The sequence below is a fragment of the Mus pahari genome, chromosome 9, assembly GCF_900095145.1.
Source record: "Mus pahari chromosome 9, PAHARI_EIJ_v1.1, whole genome shotgun sequence".
In the NCBI taxonomy this organism is placed as follows: Eukaryota; Metazoa; Chordata; class Mammalia; order Rodentia; family Muridae; genus Mus; species Mus pahari.
Genome location: NC_034598.1, coordinates 35,339,683 through 35,358,575, shown reverse-complemented (window position 1 = coordinate 35,358,575; position 18,893 = coordinate 35,339,683). Strand labels below are relative to the sequence as shown.

Here is an 18,893-nt window from a genome sequence, read left to right as displayed (position 1 = left end):
GGAATGTTGAACACAATATTGACTAAAACAAGCCTTGGAATACATACAAGTATAAGGTTTATTTTTATTTATTTATTTGGCTTAAAAAATCATAGCTCTAAATTTTAAAGATTTTTTTTTTCCACCAATACACAGGTGCCTGTGGGAGACAGAAGAGGGTGTCGGATCCCCTGGAGCTGGAGTTAGGCTTAGGTTACTAACTTTGATAGACTGAAGAATGAGGTACAAAGAACTTTCCAGAAGTCTGAGTGTAGAACACAAGTCTCGTGTGCTTTGAGCCCCATTATTGCATTATTACCTCTGGGAGGTACTATCGGGGATGTGTAATAAAGTGCTTCAGGCCGGGCGTGGTGGCGGTGCACGCCTTTAATCCCAGCACTTGGGAGGCAGAGGCAGGCAGATTTCTGAGTTTGAGGCCAGCCTGGTCTACAAAGTGAGTTCCANTACACAGAGAAACCCTGTCTCAAAAATCAAACAAAACAAAACAAAACAAAACCCCAAAAAACAAAAATGTGTCCTCAAAGGAAGGCAATGTAGTCCTGCAAAATCATTTCACATATTAAAAAAAAATAAAAAAAAAAAAGACAATTTTGGCACAACAGAAAGGGAACCCTTGGCTGTTTGTTTTATAATACCTGACTTCATGGTTTATCTTTTCTTTTCTTTTCTTTTTCTTTTTTCCTTTCATTCAAGAAAAACGTAGTACTAGCCAGGAAAGGTGCCTACCGTTAATCCCAGGTACTTGGGAGGCAGTCGCAGGTGGAGCAGAGTTCAAGACCAGACTGGTCTATAAAGCAAGTTCAGGACAGCTAAGGCTATGCAGAAGAAACCCTGTCTCAAGAAATAAAGCAAAACTAAGCAGTATAGTAGCCGGCACTTAAGTTTCTACAGGATTGTCAGGCGTACCAAAGGTGAACCCCATTTCTATAGAGGAAAAAAAAGCCCATTGATTAAACATCATTTTCACCCTCAAACACTGTTCTTGGGATTAAATACGGTTCGGTGAGAGTAGCGAGTTCTCTTTACCTTGTCCTTTCCCACATCTTATGGACTAAGAACATCATCTTTTTAGCACTGTCCACAAATCGAAACGCTGTTGTGGAAAAGTCCAAGAGAAACCACCACGGGCTTCATTTAGAAGACACGCAAGGCCTTGCAACCCCGTTCTCGGATTCTCAAAGCAAATGGGCGCTTCCCATTGGCCAGATTTCGGAATGGTTCAAAGGTCTATTTCCAAGGCGAAAACCAGCAAACCAGCAGCTCTTAGGATACATCAGCAGAGTGGATGCCGATCAACACCAGCGAGTGAGGTCCTAGGAGCCGGCCATGCAGGCGGACTGCTGGAGGAATCGAGCGAGTTCGTAGGCAGTGGACACCAAACTGCCCCACAGTACTTCATCGAGCGAGCACAGGAAAACAGAAAACAGACGTCAGACGGATGTGATTTAAACTATCTTGTCTAAGGTCTTCGACAGCTCAGCAATGTTGCAACCGCTTTCGTTTCTGGAAATGAAACGGCTCAGTGTTTTCTCTGGACTTGCAGGTCTGACATCGAGGAGACAGCCATGGCTCCTTCACGCAAATCTAATCGTGAGGAGCACACGGTTTAAGACGGGACCCGCTGAGCACCTTGGAGAACTCACGGGGAAAGCAGAGACTTTAAATTTCACCCAGAGAAAACTGTGTGAGGCTAATCAATGGTTTTACATCCTGAATTCACGAACAATGAACAACCATGAAACAGAACAGTCCAATTTCTCGAGGGGTGGGGGAGGGGAAGACGAGGGATCAAGGTTATACAAGGCACACAAAAACAGAGTGTGTGTTGTCCTTCAGAGTCAGCCAGAGAAGTTTTGCTATAAGATCGTGACTCTAAGGAACCTGCCTAACAATTTGTTACATACGTATATTCATTCATTCATACATACATAATACACATATTGCTGTATGGTATAAAGTAGAAAAATAGAGGAAATAAGGCCTTTTAATATCCCTCTAAACATTAGAGGCAACTTTGTAGAAAAAGGTGGTTGGCGCTGCTGGCTTAGGGAGTCTTTTGTTGCACATATCCCAACAGGGCAAGACCGCGAGCAGCAGGATGAAGCCCCCCAGCAAGACGCAGAAGCCACTGAAATAAAAGGCGATGTCATAGGTCTGGGTCCAGTCATAGAACCAACCTGAGGAGAGAGTGGTGAAAACAATGTAAGTTTCATAGAAGCCGGGCGCATGCTCCCCCACCTGCTTCCACCATGGCTGCCAGTGTTTTAAGAGAGAAGTCTGTTAAATAGTTGAGGCAGATATTTTTAGTTTCTTCCAATGAAACAAAGTCAGAGGAGGTAGGCCTGCTTATCCGTCTGTATTGCAGGGTGTGTGTGTGAGTGCACATGCACGTGTGTCCACATGCATGTGTGTGTACATGCATGTGTGTGCATCTGTGCGTGCATGCATACATTCATGTGTGCATCTGTGCATGCATGCATGCATACATGTGTGCTCGTGCATATGTGTGTGCACAGATGCATGTGTGTGTGTGCGTGCTGGCCTAAAACTCACCATATACCAAACATGAGCTTGAACTTCACCCTTTACACCCTCCCAAGTGCTAGGATTACAGGCATGAGCTACCACTCCTGCTTTTAGACAGAGCTGGAGAATAAACCAGGCTTACTGCATGCTAGGCAAACACTCTATCAACTGGGCTACATCCCCAGCCCTACCAAAAATCATCTTGACTAACTACCGGGAAATCATCCATTTTATTTTGAGCGGATCTAGGCTATCGCTGAGAACTTCTCTATTTGGAAACGTCACAGAGAGGAACAATGAACTGAGCTGACTTGAGTGAGCACCTTACCAACTATGGGTGGCCCGAGGCTGTTCCCAAGTCCAGCAAAGAACATGAGTATTCCATAGGCGTGGGCTAATTTGTCAATCCCCACAGTCTTCGTGGTCACATACGGGAAGATGGACCAGTTACCAGTAAGAAAACCCAAGATGCCAGAAAGGATCGCCAGCGTGACGTAACTCTTGGCAAGGGGGATTGCGCACAAGGCCAGGCCAGTGATGATCAGGGTAGCTACGTAGAGATACAGGGTGTTGATCCACTTGAAGTCAGCCAGGATGCCCAAAAGAAGCTTGCCCACGGCTGTCATGATGCCGAAAATGGAGATGAGAGGCATGGTAAGATCCTCTTCCCTCACGTGGTAACTTCTCGCGACATCCTCCATGAGCAGCGACGGTGGAAATCCTCCGATGTCAAAAAGCAAGATGGCGATGAAAAGCGCGGAGAAGACTTTGTTTTTAAAAAGAGACGCGGTCTCTCCGCAGTAGTTCCTATATAGCTGCCATTTCCTCTTGGCAAGCTGCTTGCAAAAAGTAGTCTGTTCCACGACCTTCTTTTTGTACGTCTCGGGCTCCTTAGTGTGTGCAGCGCTGGTGGGGCTTTTAGGAAGGAAAGTCTCCCGTCCCCAGTCTCCATTGGGCAAGCATTTATCTTCGCTACTGTAGCCCTTGTCTGGGAAGTTCATAGTCTCTTCCTGGTTCTTCTCTTTCTCGTTATACGTAGAGTATCTGTCTGGAACATTCTCCGGAGCTGTCTTTTCAGGAAAAGGACAGTCGGAGGTTTGCAAGGGCCTCATCAGGCTGCCACAGGCTAGGATGTTTAAAGCTAAAGCGCCCACGATGAGCAGGCACCCATCTAGCCCATAGACCTCAATCAGCATCCTCTGCAGAGCCGCGTAGATGAATAGACCCACACTCGAACCTGCATGAGAGAGAGACCGGTTCAGTCTTGATCCCTTTTTATAACCTTAGAACATCCATTGGTGGCATTAGGATTATGCTTTTTTTTTTTTAAAGATTTATTTATTATATACAGGAGCACACCAACATCGCTCCCTTCAGACACACCAGAAGAGGGCACCAGACCCCATTACAGATGGTTGTAAGCCACCATGTGGTTGCTGGGAATTGAACTCACGACCTTCAGAAGCAGTCGGCACTCTTAACCTCTGAGCCATCTCTCCAGCCCCGGTTATGCTTATTATTTACACTGGTATTCACGGGGTCTTTGTATTAGTGTCACAAGAACACTCACATGACAGACAGCACATTAGAACGGACAGGACACCCTTCTTCAGCCTGATGTTCGAAGGCCTTGTTTGCATTTAGGATTTAGTTTATTTTTTAAAGGATTTTTAAGTTTTTATTTTATGTGTATGTGTGCTTTTCTTGCATGGTTATATGTGTGCCACGCATATACAGAGAGTAAGGAAGCCAATAGAAGTTACTGGATCCCCTGGAACTGGAGTTTATAGGTAGTTGTTAGCTGCCGTGTGTGTGTGTGTGTGTGTGTGTGTGTGTGTGTGTGTGTGTGTGTGCTGGGAACCAAAGTCAGATTGTCTGCAAGAACAGCCAGTGCTCATAACCACTAAGCATCTCTGTAGCCCCATTATTTTTGAATGACGTGTATGCATGTGTCTCTGTGGAGTGGGTGTCCATAAAAGCCAGATGAGGGCATCAGATCCCAGGGGCTGGAATGATAGGTGGCTGTGAGCTGCCTGATGCAGGTGCTGGGAACTGAACTCGGGTCCTCTGTGAAAGCCATTAATGCTTTTTACCTGCTGAGTCAGCTCCCTAGCTCCCTGTCGTGTACTACGGATATTCGATCTTCTTTATCATTTTCAGTGGTTCTATTGAGAGCATCCTACTATAACCCCCCAGTCCACAGAGGAGGTGAATAAGGGCTAGAGAGCTTGACATTTTCACCACAGATCTCAGAGCTGTAAACAACATAAGCAGGACTCTAGCCAGCCAGCCCGACCCCAGGAACCCATGGAGTTTATTTTTTTTAATTTTTTAAATTAATTTATTTTATATATATTATTTCATTTTTTATTTTTTTTTTATTTTTTAAGTTTAAAATGACATTTGTTTGTGTAGTGTGGATTTTTATATGGCTGTGAACTTTCCAGAGTGTGAGCGTATATGTGTATGTGTGTCTGTCTGTCTGTCTCTATGCATGTGTATCTGTCTCTTCGTGTGTGTGTGTGTTTGTTGTATGTTAGTGTGTCTTTGTGTGTGTCAGTATATTTATATGTGTGTTTCTGTGTCTGTTTCTGTGTGTATCTGTCTCTCTGTGTCTGTTTATGTGTATGTGTTAGTGTGTCTCTGTGTGTGAGTGTGTGTGTCTGGGTCTGCTTCTATGTGTGTCTCTCTGTGTGTGTATCTGTTTCTTTGTATGTCTGTGTCTCTCTGTGTGTTGTTAGTATGTGTGTATGTGACTGTGACTGTGTCTGTCTCTGTGTGTTTGTGCCTATTTCTATGTGTGTCTGTTTCTCTCTCTCTCTCTCTCTCTCTCTCTCTCTCTCTCTCTCTCTCTCTCTCTCCCTCCCTCCCTCTTTTTGGTTTTTTTGTTTTGTTTTGTTGTTTTGAGACAGGGTTTCTCTGTATAGCCCTGGCTGTCCTGGAGCTCACTCTGTAGACCAGGCTGGCCTCAAACTCAGAAATCTGCCTGCCTCTGCCTCCCAAGTGCTGGGATTACAGGTATGTACCACCACTGCCCGGCTGTCTGTGTCTCTTTGTGTGTGTGTTAGTGTGTGTATATGTGTCTGTGACTGTGTCAGTTTCTATGTGTATCTGTCTCTGTGTATGTGTTTGTGTGTATGTGTTAGTGTATCTGTATGTGGGGTTGGGGGTGTCTGTCTGTCTCTATGTCTGTCTCTTTGTGTATTAGTGTTTCTTTGTGTGTGTTTGTGTGTGTGTGTGTGTGTCTGTCTGTCTGTCTCTATGTGTGCCTGGTCTGTCTCTGTGTGTGCATGAATATGTCTGTCTCTTTGTGTGTGAGTGTGTGTGTGTGTGTGTGTGTGTGTATAGGTCAGAGAACAACTTTTAGGAGTCAGTTCTCTCCTTCTATTATGAGAATCTCAGGACTTAAACTCAGTAAAAGTGCATTTACCCACTGAGTCATCTTGTTGGTCCTTATATTCTTAGCAAACAATCTTTGACTGCATTTTGCATTTAGTATGTAGTGAGCTCCAAGCTACATTTTATTGCCTATGTAAAAGCAAATTTTTACGTTTCATCTTGAAGATGACTGCTATTAGGTTAATTTTGGGATATTTATATTGGTTTGATCACTTAAATTCACTGCAGACTCATCAGAACACGTGATTCATATTCTTAATGCATTAATAGAAGTATAAGAACAGGCTGAAATGAGATTTGATGGAGTATTTCAATTATAGTATATATCACACAGGGACACAATGCCCCCTCTTCAGCATCCATCTCCCTACACACACTGCAATGCTGTTTAATTTATGATGCTCTTGTTGGATTCTTATTTCAATAAAAAAAAACGAGTATTTAAAAAATTTAAATATCGCTAAGAAATGTCATGAAACAGCACGAAAATGTAAACAAGTTAAATCTTAAAATTCTTCATTGGATCATCATAGTACACATCCTCTAAAAACCCATCTCATCAAAAACTATTACAAGCAAAGGGATATATATGCAGCAATGAAGAGCACTGGCTGCTCTTGCAGGGGACCCAGGCTCAGTTCCCAGCATCCACAGGGCAGCGCTCAACCATCTGTAACTGCAGTTTCAGGTGGAATCCAGCACCCCCTACTGGTCTCCCCAGGCACTGCATGAACGTGGTGCAAAGACACACAGGGAGGCAAAACACCCACCCATACACAGGAAATAAAAATAATTAATAAACAAATTCAATCCCCTCCCTGCCTTTGAAAAGTGGTGCATGCTTTGGCAGTTAAAAACGGTTCAGAAAACAAGGAATAAAGTGGAATGGAGAACTTCAAGACAAATGTTCTGTTTCTTCACTGGTGAACGGTTTGTGACTTCTGTCTAACCTGCTACACAGATTGTAAGAAGATGCCACACTGTTAAGACATTAAGCGTGTTCTTTTTAAAAGGTTTAAATTCATTGTGTATGGGTGTTTTGCTTCCATGACTGTCTGTGCACCACATGCGTGTCTGATTCCAGGAGAGGCCAAAGAAGGCATTGGACCCTCTGGCACTGCTGTTACATCTGGGCTCTGCCCTCCCATGTAGACGCTTGGAACTGAAAGAAAAATACCCATGCTCTTAACCACCGAGCCATGTCTCTAGCCCCTTAGACATGCTCTCAACGTTTTCAAGTTCTGTTTTGGGGCAGAGAGCTGGATTGGCACAGCTGAGGGTCTGAGTTCAATCCCCGTGCCTCACCTGGTAGAAGGAGCCATCTGCAGCACATTTTCCTATGACAACTGTGTGAGCTGTGTGTGGCAAGTAAGGGTCCATACTTACCTGTGAATGCGCACAGTGGAGGCACGCCATGAATTCGTGCACACATACACAACCACACCCAATCACACACGAATAAAGAAATTCAAGTTCAACGTTCCAAGTTCTGCTTTGCTCTTAAGTTGAAAAAGAATTGCCATCACTCACCAACTGAATACATCTGCCAATACCATGAAATAGCAAATCACTTCAGCGGATACTATTAACTGCTACAATGTACTGTGTGACAGCGCAGGCCCAATTGGGTATCTCAGCCTGAATCTCATAAGAACACGGTGGTGACTTAGAGGAGATGCGGGAATTCTTTGGGGCGACGGGAACCAATCTCAGGGTTTTCTAGCAGAGTTTTGGAAAATGCAAAGCTCTAATTTTTAATCGTCTACAGGAACATCTTAATTGAAAAATAGTCAATGTAAAAAAGCAAAGTGAGATAGCACAGTAATTACGCTTTCATCGGAGTCTTGCGCTTACACGGCTACAGACAGGAAAAATAATTGGTGTTTAGGGGACCTCGAACAGTAAGAGGCACGCGTGAGCATTAATTAGCTCATCAATACCAATTGCTTCAGGGTTTTCCGTAAGAGGCCAGAGAACAAATATTTAAGACATTACTCATCCAGTGCCGGTCTGTCCTCAGTACTTAATTCTCCCAGGAAACACGGAGACACCAGACAGCCAGCTATTTTTGGACACTCGGTTTCCCCGAATGCTTACACACCATGAAATGTTCTTTTCACTTTTTAAAATAGGGCTGAAAAGAGAAAGGCCAAGCTTATGCAATGCATAAGAAGAGACAGTAAAGCAGACTAACCGAACCTGTCCACCACTGAGGAAGATCACAGCCCACCAACTTTGTGGTTTTGCCGCTGTTTGTTTTGAAACAGACTCCACCCGTGTACCCAGAGCTGAACTTGAACTCGATTCCTCCTGTCTCAGCCTGCTGAGTACTAGAATGGGGTATGCCACCACATCAGCCTAAAATCTTTGCATTTATGCTTATACGTCTACATTTTTCCCTTCTCAACCGGGTGGTCGTGCTTCAAGAAATGGGCTCATGGTTTTTCCCTTGAAAAATTCTGACTGTGACTCTGTTTTGCTGAGATGTCCTTGGATGAAGGAGAATCACGCCCGGCTTTGGAACTCACTCTGTAGACCAGGCTGGTCGCGAACTCAGAAATCTGCCTGCCTCTGCCTCCCAAGTGCTGGGATTAAAGGCATGTGCCACCACCGCCCGGCCCCGGCTTTACTTTCAAATTACCTGCCTCCCGTAGGTTCAAACTGAAAACCCCTTCTGTTCTCCATTGCCCAAGCGTGCTGCCTTTTGGATATGCTGTGCTACAGTGCAGGTCCTCTGCCCTGCCCTCTCCATGGAGGGCAAAGCGAGAACCACGAAATGGCAGGACGTCTTCAGTCACTTCAGCATCGGTGAATTTGAACAGGATGGGATATTTTGATCACAACTACAATCGCTGGCTCTCCTACAGTCTGTGTATGCCTTTACAATCCCCAAAACCAAGTGCTGTGTCTGATACTACTATTCCCATTTTACAGTACGGAAAACAGAGGCCCAGAGCAGAGAAGTACCATGTCCAACACCAACCAGGGAATGACAGAAGTCTAACTTCAGGGGGCAGCTAAAAACACTTCCTCCAGCACCAAGAGGGGAAGTGGACACAAGCCACGCCCCCACCTAGCCACACCCCCATCCCCTATCTCTAGCCCAGAAGCTGGCTCCAATAGATAACCACTTGCAAAAGAAGAATTAGTTTTCTCTAGCAGATGGCCAACGCAAACCAAACAGTAGTATTTTTGGAGGTGTTTTAAGGTGATTCCTATGCATACTAATGTGTGTGTCTCTGCGTCTATATGTGTTTCTTGGGCTCTTCTTTGGCTCTTTGATTTTGTTTTGTCATATTCAGGTTTACTTGTTCTTATTTGATCTTATTTTATGATTATTTATTTATTTTCTTGGATGCCTGTTTGTTTTCTAATGAGACAGGATGTGGATTTGGGTGGGTGGGGAGGCAGGAAGACTTTAGGAGGAGTTGAGGGAGAAAGAACCCATCACAAATATATATTGTAAAAAAGAAAAATCCATTTTCAATTTGCAATTCTGCAAGGCTCATGCAGAAGCCTTGTGTTTTCAAGTTTGTGGAGAACTTATGAGCTGTTCCAGCTCCAGGGGAATCTGACGCCCTCTACTGGCATCTGAGGGTACCTGCACTCACATGCACAAACCCTCACGCAGACCTATGCACCATTAAATAGAAGTCTTTAAGAAGTCTGGCTCCAGGATGTGTGTGATAACTGCTTTTTAACCACACACACACACACACACACACACACACACACACACACACACACACACCCTGAGGTAAGACCCTTTATCCTTCAGGTTTCTGGACCACAATTACGTCACACTTCTGGGTAATAGTGACAGGTGCTTTAAACTGCATCCTCACTGCTCTGGATTCCCAATCGTCTGCTTTTCTGTCCCTTCTCTGGTTTCTGCCCCAGCCATCTGCTCAGATTCCACCCTCATCTCCTCCTGGACCACAGCTCACACTTCCTACCTAGAACCCCGGACCTCCTTAGACAAGCTGGGTCAGTAGACAACGTGGTTCTTGGTTTTCCTTGTGGCCCCTGGCTAGCCTCATGAACAGGCATTTCTGTAGATCTGAGTGTCAGTTTAACAGCTGAGGTCTGGCAGCTTGGCTGAGCTAGAATTCCCAGGACCCTTCCCTCCCCTCAGCCCTCCATCCCCCAACAACCAGCTTGGGTAAACTGATACTTGTTGCTAACTTAGCAGCTCATCCCCTAAACCAGTGGTTCTCAACCTTCCTAACGCGGCGACCCTTGGATACAGATCCTCCTGTTGTGGTGACGACCCCCCCCCCAACCATAAAATGATTGTCATTGCCACTTCATAACTACAATTTTGCCTCTGTTATGAATCATAATGAAAATACCTGATACACAGGAGATCTGATCTAAGGCCCCTTTAAAAGGTAGGCTGAGCCCCCAAAGAAGTCACATCATGACCCCATAGGTTGAGAACTTTTGCCCTAACTAGACATTTAAAATATTGGCCATAGAAATTGATACTACCCTAATTTTCTTTTTTAAAACCCATCTAAAACATGAAGTAACACTTGAAGATATCTAGAGGAACCCAGAAATTATATTTAAATCTTATATATGTTTTTCTTTGTTTGTTTGAGATAGGTTCTCTCTATATATAGCCCAGACTGGCTTCGTGGTCACAAATGTTCCACACCAAACACAAGTGTGAAATGAAAGAGATGTTTGGCACTATCCCACCCTGGCTTAAAATTTATATCTAATGCCTTGGGGATCATCTGTTAGATAGGAGTGTGTGTTGCTTGGTGTGTAGCTAAATCAGTAAGTCCTGGTCAGGGATCAAGCCCTTAGGCAGGTTGTGAGTTCCACATTACATGGCAAGGCTGCTCTCAGGCTCTCAGACAGTGGCTTTGGGGAATCTGTGTTTCATTTCCTTCCAATCTTTCCTTCTTCTCAGAGCAGGATTCTCTGCTCTTCACCCAAGCCCTTTCCCGAATATAGTTGCCAACACCCTGGTTTCTTCTACGTACATCACACCGAAGTCAAATACTCAGATTCGCCGTTTACAGATCTTGGGGGCAGGTGTGTGTGTGTGTGTGTGTGTGTGTGTGTGTGTGTTGAGGGTGTGGGGTTGTTTTTCAAGACAGGGTTTCTGTACCTCTGGCTGTCCCTGAACTTGCTCTGTACACCAGGCTGGCCTGCCCTCAAACGCAGAGAGATTTTGCCTGCCTCTGCCTGGGATTTAAGCCACCAGCTCCCGGCTTGGCTCTTGGGGTTTCTGAAAGCTATTGCCATAGTTACAGTAGAAAATAAAACTTTCCTTCTAGAAGTACTGAAAAAAGCCATTTTGCTTTCTGGTTGGCAGATGGTTAGAGGTTGGTTTATGCACATGTGACTTATACCTCTTCACCTGGTTTAGAACATTAGCTTGGGACAATAGTCTACTCGTTTTTGAAAAGGTACCTGTTGAAATCAGGCCGAGGGCGAGGCCTCTGCGGCTGTCAAAATACTGGCATGTGATGGTCACCGTCGCTGTGTATAGTAAGCCACATCCGAGACCTGCACAGGAGAAGACAGCAGGAATTCAGACAGGTGCACAGTTTCAATGCAAAAGAAGAGAATGCAGGAGTCCCCATAGGAAGTCATGGAACTGGCTGCCTAAGCTTCAGGGTACGGAGTCACCACCACGTCAATATTGTGAACCACCACGTCAATATTGTGAACTGAATGGACATTTGAAATAGCACCCATTTGGGAAAAAAATCATTTTTTACTCCCCAGTTAGTATCAGGGTTTTTAAAAAATATCCCAATTTCTGAAGTATACAAGAATAATTCATGTGTGACTGGAGACACAAGGAGGAGACAGGAAATGGTGAAGCCATCCACCGTATATCAAAACTTAATTGTGACCATAGGTCGGCTTTCCGCCTTAGAAGAGTGACTCTGTTCTTCCTCCACAGCCTCTACACAATTTAAAAAAATATTTTACTTTTATTTATGTGTATGCACTTGTTTGCACACGTGTGTGCAAGTGCCCATGGAGGCCAAAAGAAAGAACTAGATTCCCCTGGAGCTGGGGTTACAGGTGGCTGTGAGTTCCCCAACATGGGTGCTGGGAATTGAACCCAGGTCCTCTGGAGGAGCAGCCGAGTGCTCCTAACCACTGAGCCACCTCCTTAAATAACTTCAAGCTCCTCCCCAAGGTATTCTGCTGCAGCCTGCCTTTCTTTCTTTTCTTTCTTTCTTTTCTTTCTTTCTTTTCTTTCTTTCTTTCTTTCTTTCTTTCTTTCTTTCTTTCTTTCTTTCTTTCTTTCTTTCTTTCTTTTCCTTTTTTTTTTTTTTTTGAGACAGGGTTTCTCTGTGCAGCCCTGGCTGTCCTGGAACTCACACTGTAGACCAGGCTGGCCTCAAACTCAGAAATCCGCCTGCCTCTGCCTCCCAAGAACTAGGATTAAAGGCGTGCGCCACCACTGCCAGGTTGGAGTTTATCTTTCACATATCAGCCACCAAAACAAAGGCTCTGAAGGGATTGGTTGGGATCTCAATCAGCTCCACAAAGCTTTTTTTTTTTTTATCTATAAGTCCCTGTGTTTAGAGATGTTCAGTACCCTATTTAACAGCAAAATACAAGTGACTGCTTAGTTTCAACTAAAGTAATTTTTGAGGGAAAAAAAAAAAAGGACACAAATTAATTAAGGTCTCAGGCACGTGGTTCTCTGCAATGATATTCTTGCAATGAAAATCTTCATCTTTCTGTAAATTTGAAATTTTCCATAATCAAAACCAGCCCTGCGGCTACCTTTGTCTCCTTGACTTCTCTCCTGGTCGTTTCTAGCTTGTTGGTTCTATTGCTTAGTTAGTGTCTATCGTTCCTGGGACATTCTGGCCCACTCTGCTTGTTTCCCTTAGCATTTCATTCGGCTCCCAGGTGGTTACTGTTTTCCTCTCTCTGTTAGGTTATCTGGTCTTGATGACCACTCCAGGAATAACACATGTACGGGCTGATTTTGTGTCAACTTGACACAAGCTGGAGTTATCACAGAGGAAGGAGCCTCCCTTGAGGAAATGCCTCCAGGAGATCCAGCTGTAAGGCATTTTCTCAATTAGTGATCAAGGCTGGGAGGGCCCATGGTGGGTGGTGCCATCCCTGGGCTGGTAGTCCTGGGTTCTATAAGAAAGCAGGCTGAGCAAGTCAGGGGGAGCAAGCCAGTAAGTCACATCCCTCCATGGCCTCTGCATCAGCTCCTGCTTCCTGACCTGCTTGAGTTCCAGTCCTGACATCTTTTGGTGATCAACAGCAATGTGGAAGTGTAAGCTGAATAAACCCTTTCCTCCACAACTTGCTTCTTGATCATGATGTTTTGTGCAGGAATAGAAACCCTGAATAAGACAACGCATAAAGCCACCGACCAAAAATAAGCCACAGGTTTATAGAGTGCACTGAGATGATTTTCATTACTTAACTGGAGTGGCACTATTTGGAGGTGTGGCCTTGTTGGAGGAAGTGTATCACTGTGGGTGTGGGCTTAAAAACCCTCCTCCTAGATCCCTGGAAATCAGTCTTCTCCCAGCAGCCTTCAGATGAAGATGTAGAACTCTCAGCTCCTCCAGCACCATGCCTGCCTGGATGCTGCCATGTTCCCGCCTTGATGATAATGGACTGAACCTCTGAACCTGTAAACCAGCCCCAACTAAATGTTGTTCTTATAAGAGTTGCCTTGGTCATGGTGTCTGCTCACAGCAGTAAAACCCTAACTAAGACAGATGGCCTGATTTTAACAAACGCATGAGTAAGCTCTTTGGGAACTCAGTGCTCAGCCAACATTTTCAAGACTCGGTTTGGCCTCAAAGTTCCAATCCTCCTGAGTTCTGGCACAGCCACTATGCACTGCCTTACCCACTGAGTTGGTGACAATAATAAAAATGGCTTTGGGAGATTTATCATAAAATGTGTTAGCATTTTGAGGTTCTTTTATTTCTTAGAGAACCAATATTTTTCAAACAAGCAATTTATGGCGTCACAGATTCAGGTTTGGATATTGATCTTCTCCAGGCACAGAATAAACCAACGGATCCCACAGCACGAAAGATGGAAGTGTGCCTACCCGGCATCAGGTTCTGCGTCACAGTGACTCTATCTCCTACCCAGTTTCGCTGTGGCATCAAAGACAAATATCTATAGTAATTTGAAAAAAAATAACCTCCTCTCTGAGGCTGGAGAGATGGCTCAGCTGTCAAGACAACACACTGTGAGCCGGGCGTGGTGGCGCACGCCTTTAATCCCAGCACTTGGGAGGCAGAGGCAGGCGGATTTCTGGGTTCGAGGCCAGCCTGGTCTACAGAGTGAGCTCCAGGACAGCCAGGGCTACACAGAGAAACCCTGTCTCAAAAAAACAAAACAAAACAAACAAACAAAAAAGACAACACGCTGCTCTTGCAGAGGACCTGGGCCCCGTTCACAGCCTACAACTGCCAACTCAGTCTGCAAAGGATCTGACTCTCTGCTGGTTACTGTGGGTGCCTCCACTCACATCACAAAATCACATATAGTTGTGTGTGTCACAAAAATCACATATAAAATCACATATAGTTTTGTGTGTGTGTGTGTGTGTGGTATGTGTGTGGTATGTGTATGTGGTATGTGTGTGTATATGTATATATGTGTGTGGTGTGTGTGTGGTGTGTGTGTGGTATGTGTGTGGTATGTATATGTAATATGTGTATTGTATAATATGTGTATGTATGTAATATGTATATGTGTGTGGTATGTGTGTGTGGTGTGTGTATGTAATATGTGTATTGTGTGGTATGTGTGTATGTAATATGTGTATGTGTGTAATATGTGTATTGTGTGCTATGTGTGTGGTGTGTGTATATGTGTATATGTGTGTGGTATGTGTGTGTATGTGTGGTGTGTGTGTGTGTGTGTGTGTGTGTGTGTGTGTCCATATTTTCCTCACATGCTTCAAAGTTACTCCCTGCAGCAGGCAGAATAAAGACAGACTCAGAACACGGGTCTTTTTAGGAAGCCAGACTCAGGCAGTGAATCCTGACTCTCAATTTGATTGCATTCTGAAGCACCTGAGGGATTAGTAATGCCCACTTCTGGGCATGGCTCTGTGGGCCTTTCCTGAGGGGAGAACCAGCCTGAATGTGGTGGCACACCCACAGCTGCTGATCAGATGGGACCAAAGGGAGAGAGTTAGGAAAGTCACTGACAGAGAATTCGCCCTCTGCTTTCTGGGCTCTCCAACCATGATGGGCTGACCCCTCTGAAGATGGGAGCCAAAGGGAATCCTCCCCTGTCTGTGATGCTCAGACATTTGTCACAACTGTGATAAACTAAAGCAGTTTGTGAACACAAGGACAAGACCACTCGTCTTGTGAATAGGAGAAAACTTCCTTAGTGTACATGAACGGTGCTAGGTTCAACTCTGGCACCCCCAAAACCCTTCACACAATACAAACATTACTGTCACTAAATTTGTTTTGTTTCAGGAAATAGAATTACTTTTCGCAATTAATCTGTTACCAATGTCAACATACACTGAGCCTGTGACCTTTAAGTGGACTGCTAAACAAATGCTTTTTGATTTATCTTTTAAGGGGGTGGAGAGATGGTTTGGTGGTTAAGCTCTTTAGTGCTTTCACAGAGGACCCGGCTACGGCTCCCAGCAGAGCCCCATCAGGCAGCTCACTCTAATTACAGGGGAGCTGACACCCTCTGGCCACCACAGGCACCTGCTCACATATAGTGCATATATACTCATGCAATCACACACACACACACACACACACACACACACACACACACACACACACAAAATAAAGACAAATAAATATCCGGGTGTGGTGGTGCATGCCTTTCATCCCAGCACTCGGGAGACAGAGGCAGACAGAGCTCTGTGAGTTCAAGGACAGTCTAGTCTACAGAGTGAGTTTTAGAACAACTGGGGCTATATAAAGAGACCCTGTCTGGAAAAAAAAAACCCTTTTAAATTTGTATTTCTTAGTTATTAGCATTTATTTTATTTTAAATGTATGTGTATTATGTGTGTTCATGGTCTGTATGTTGGTATATAGTAGGTATGCTATGGCTGTATAACTGCCTGAACCCTGTTGTCTGTGGAAGACAGAAGAGGGCAGCCAATCCCTTGGAGGTAGAGTTACTACAGGCAGTTGTGAGTTGTCTGCTGAGAGCGTTGCGAGCTGAATGCCGGTCTTCTGCATGAGTAACATGTACTCTTAAATGCTGAGGCATCTGTCTCCTCAGCCCTAAATTTATCATATTTCATATTTAATGATATGATTTCATATCATTAAAGCATGATACAATATGTAAATATATATATATAATCCATACCATCTAAAGTTCCTTAGAGGTCTAAGTAAGAAAAGTACAAAGTCCTAAGATGTTAAAGGTTCCAAACTGTTGTCTTAAAGCACTCTCTGGTGGTCGATCAGCTTTGATCAAATTCTAGCAGTGAAAATTGTCTAAGACACATAATAATTCTGACACCAAATAACCATATTTAGGCAAACTCAGCCGACGTCAGGAGCATCGTGTTTTCTCTCAACTGTGGCATCTAGATTCTAGAGGGTCTAGGGGACTAATGGGAGGCAGAGGGGAGGGGCAAGGGAGAGGAGGTTGAAAGGACTGTATAATGCATGTGTATGTATACACATATACACTTACGCATACACATATACATATATATATATATATATATATATATATATATTTGACCTCATGTGACCCAGTACCATGTACAAGGAACTCCTTAAAGCCTACACTGCTGAGCGTTCAAGGCACAAACATGAATGAAACGTAACTGTGCCCTGGGTTTAAACAGGCGAACACGGAATGTAATCCAATGGCCTGCTGAGTTGTTTTCACCCACTGTACGCTTTTGCATCTCCATCTGGATGGCATCCAACTCCAGGATCTTTCTTTCTAAAATAATCGCACTCTGTGAGGGAGGAATCCAAATAAGAGTCATTTTTATCCAGCCATAAAACAAAACAAAACCACACACATACATACATGTATACAGTCATACAAATATACATGCATACACATACACACATACATATATATACACATATACATGCATATACATGCATATAGACAGATAGACAGCAAGGAGCTGTGAAAAACAAGATCTCAGGTATATATCCCCAGAAGTGAGAGCTGTCAAGAACCTTTGACAAATGACTGTGCAAACCATGACCTACACAAAAGCCACTGCAAACACACACACTTCCAACAAGGCCTTCTGCCCAGTTATAGTTTCATTTTGGACCAAGGCCACCTTAGCATAATAGATCGGTGTGGCCAAGGATGTTGGCTTCAAAGCACCTTATACAGTTCTCTTTATCTCACCTTTACAGACTTTAAACACACCCATCATTCCCTAAGGTGTGTGCGTTCCCAATGTACTCTCTTCAGTTGTTCCAAAAAGACGTAGATGACCTCTGAAAGCTCTCCAGTCGTTATTCAGGTTATTCGGCGAGCTCTGTAACTCAGCCAGGCGCTAAGCTCCACATCACACCCACTGCAGCTCCCAGTTCACCTCAGCATTTTTCTCTGACCTCTTGAGGTCATGGCAACTCTGACTTCCTCGTAGCTCCCTGAACCTTTAACACACAGTTCCTGTCTATCTAAGCTGCGGTGTGCACCGCTCCAAGTTTCTGCAAGAAAAAAAAACGACAGACGATGCAACATTCCCCGCAACAGGCTGCTTCTGTCAAATGCTTTGACATATCTGCAGACTCTCAGATGACACGTGTATTTCTTTTAAAAATAAATATGTAGGAAAGGGCTGCTGCTTGGGACCGGGGCACTTGCTCTACTGGGGAGCCTGAATTTGGTTCCTAGTACCCACGTCAGCAGGGGCTATGACGCCCTCTTCTGGCCACCGCACGCATGCACGCACGCACTCTGTGCGTCTTCCGCTACCCTCCTGTCTCTTCCAGTCTGCATCCACTGGCCACAGCCCACCTACACTTAAAGGTCACACCGCAATTCCTCAGCCAGTCTCTGGACACAAACCCATAGTTCACCAGCACGGGGCATTGGTTTCACTTCACCATTGGCCTCACTTCTGCTGTGTGGCCACTTACACATTTATCAGCCTGTCCTTCTACCTAGATGACCAGCAACTTGACTCACTGATTCTCACTTCTGACCTTTAGCACAATCACATAGGATTAAAAGACATTAAAAGTGTAAGTATGCATTATCTGTATATTGTATATAGTACTGAAAACAGCCCTGGTCTTGGTATTAGCTCTATTTCTCATCTGAGTCAATGGCTTATGTATTACAGATGCAGCCGTAGACAATACTGAAAATCCTACTGATTAGCCGGACACAGAGGAGCGCACGTGCAATCCCAAACTAGGGAAACTGAGCCAGGAAGATGGAGAGTTCAGGACCAGGCTGGGCCATATCAGGGGACTCTGCTTCAAAACAAAACAAAACAAACCCCAAATCACAACAGCTTAGCACAACTGTCCATCCATGAGAATCAAGAGCGTCTTTGGCTGGAACTGGTGACACATACCTTTAATCCCAGCACTCAGGTGGCAACCTGTCCAAGGTTTCATAACGAGGCCCTATCTCAAAGTGTGTGGGGGTAGGGGAGGGATAACTATCTTTGATAACAAAACTATTTAAATAGGGGCTGAGGGAGAAGCCTATGACACTGTTCTTTCTAAGGTGAATGTATAGGAAATGATCATTACTTAGTTTGCATAATTAAAGTAAACAGAACCAGATAGGAACTCATCTAACTGTCCTCTAGCGATTTTTTGACATTGAACACTTTTAAATACAATATACTACACAGGAATCTACTCTACTCTTGCCGGGCGGTGGTGGCGCACGCCTTTAATCCCAGCGCTTGGGAGGCAGAGGCAGGCGGATTTCTGAGTTCAAGGCCAGCCTGGTCTACAAAGTGAGTTCTAGGACAGCCAGGGCTATACAGAGAAACCCTGTCT

The 18,893-nt window shown here is 44.4% G+C and overlaps 1 protein-coding gene across 2 annotated transcripts in view; it reads right to left on the bottom strand.

Annotated features, from left to right (window-relative positions):
* Positions 1-450: 450 nt before the first annotated feature.
* Slc16a9 (solute carrier family 16 member 9) overlaps positions 451-18,893 on the bottom strand; it is a 46,801-nt gene continuing 28,358 nt past the window's right edge. The window contains exons 4-6 of one of the 2 annotated variants that reach the window (XM_029542391.1): positions 11,353-11,448; positions 2,855-3,763; positions 922-2,177 (exon numbers count right to left, since the gene is read on the bottom strand). In XM_029542391.1, coding sequence (XP_029398251.1) covers positions 1,996-2,177; positions 2,855-3,763; positions 11,353-11,448 — 1,187 coding nt within the window. In that variant the 3' untranslated portion in view covers positions 922-1,995. Of the gene's footprint in view, positions 2,178-2,854; positions 3,764-11,352; positions 11,449-18,893 lie in introns of both variants that reach the window. The other variant, XM_029542392.1, reaches the window with a different exon arrangement.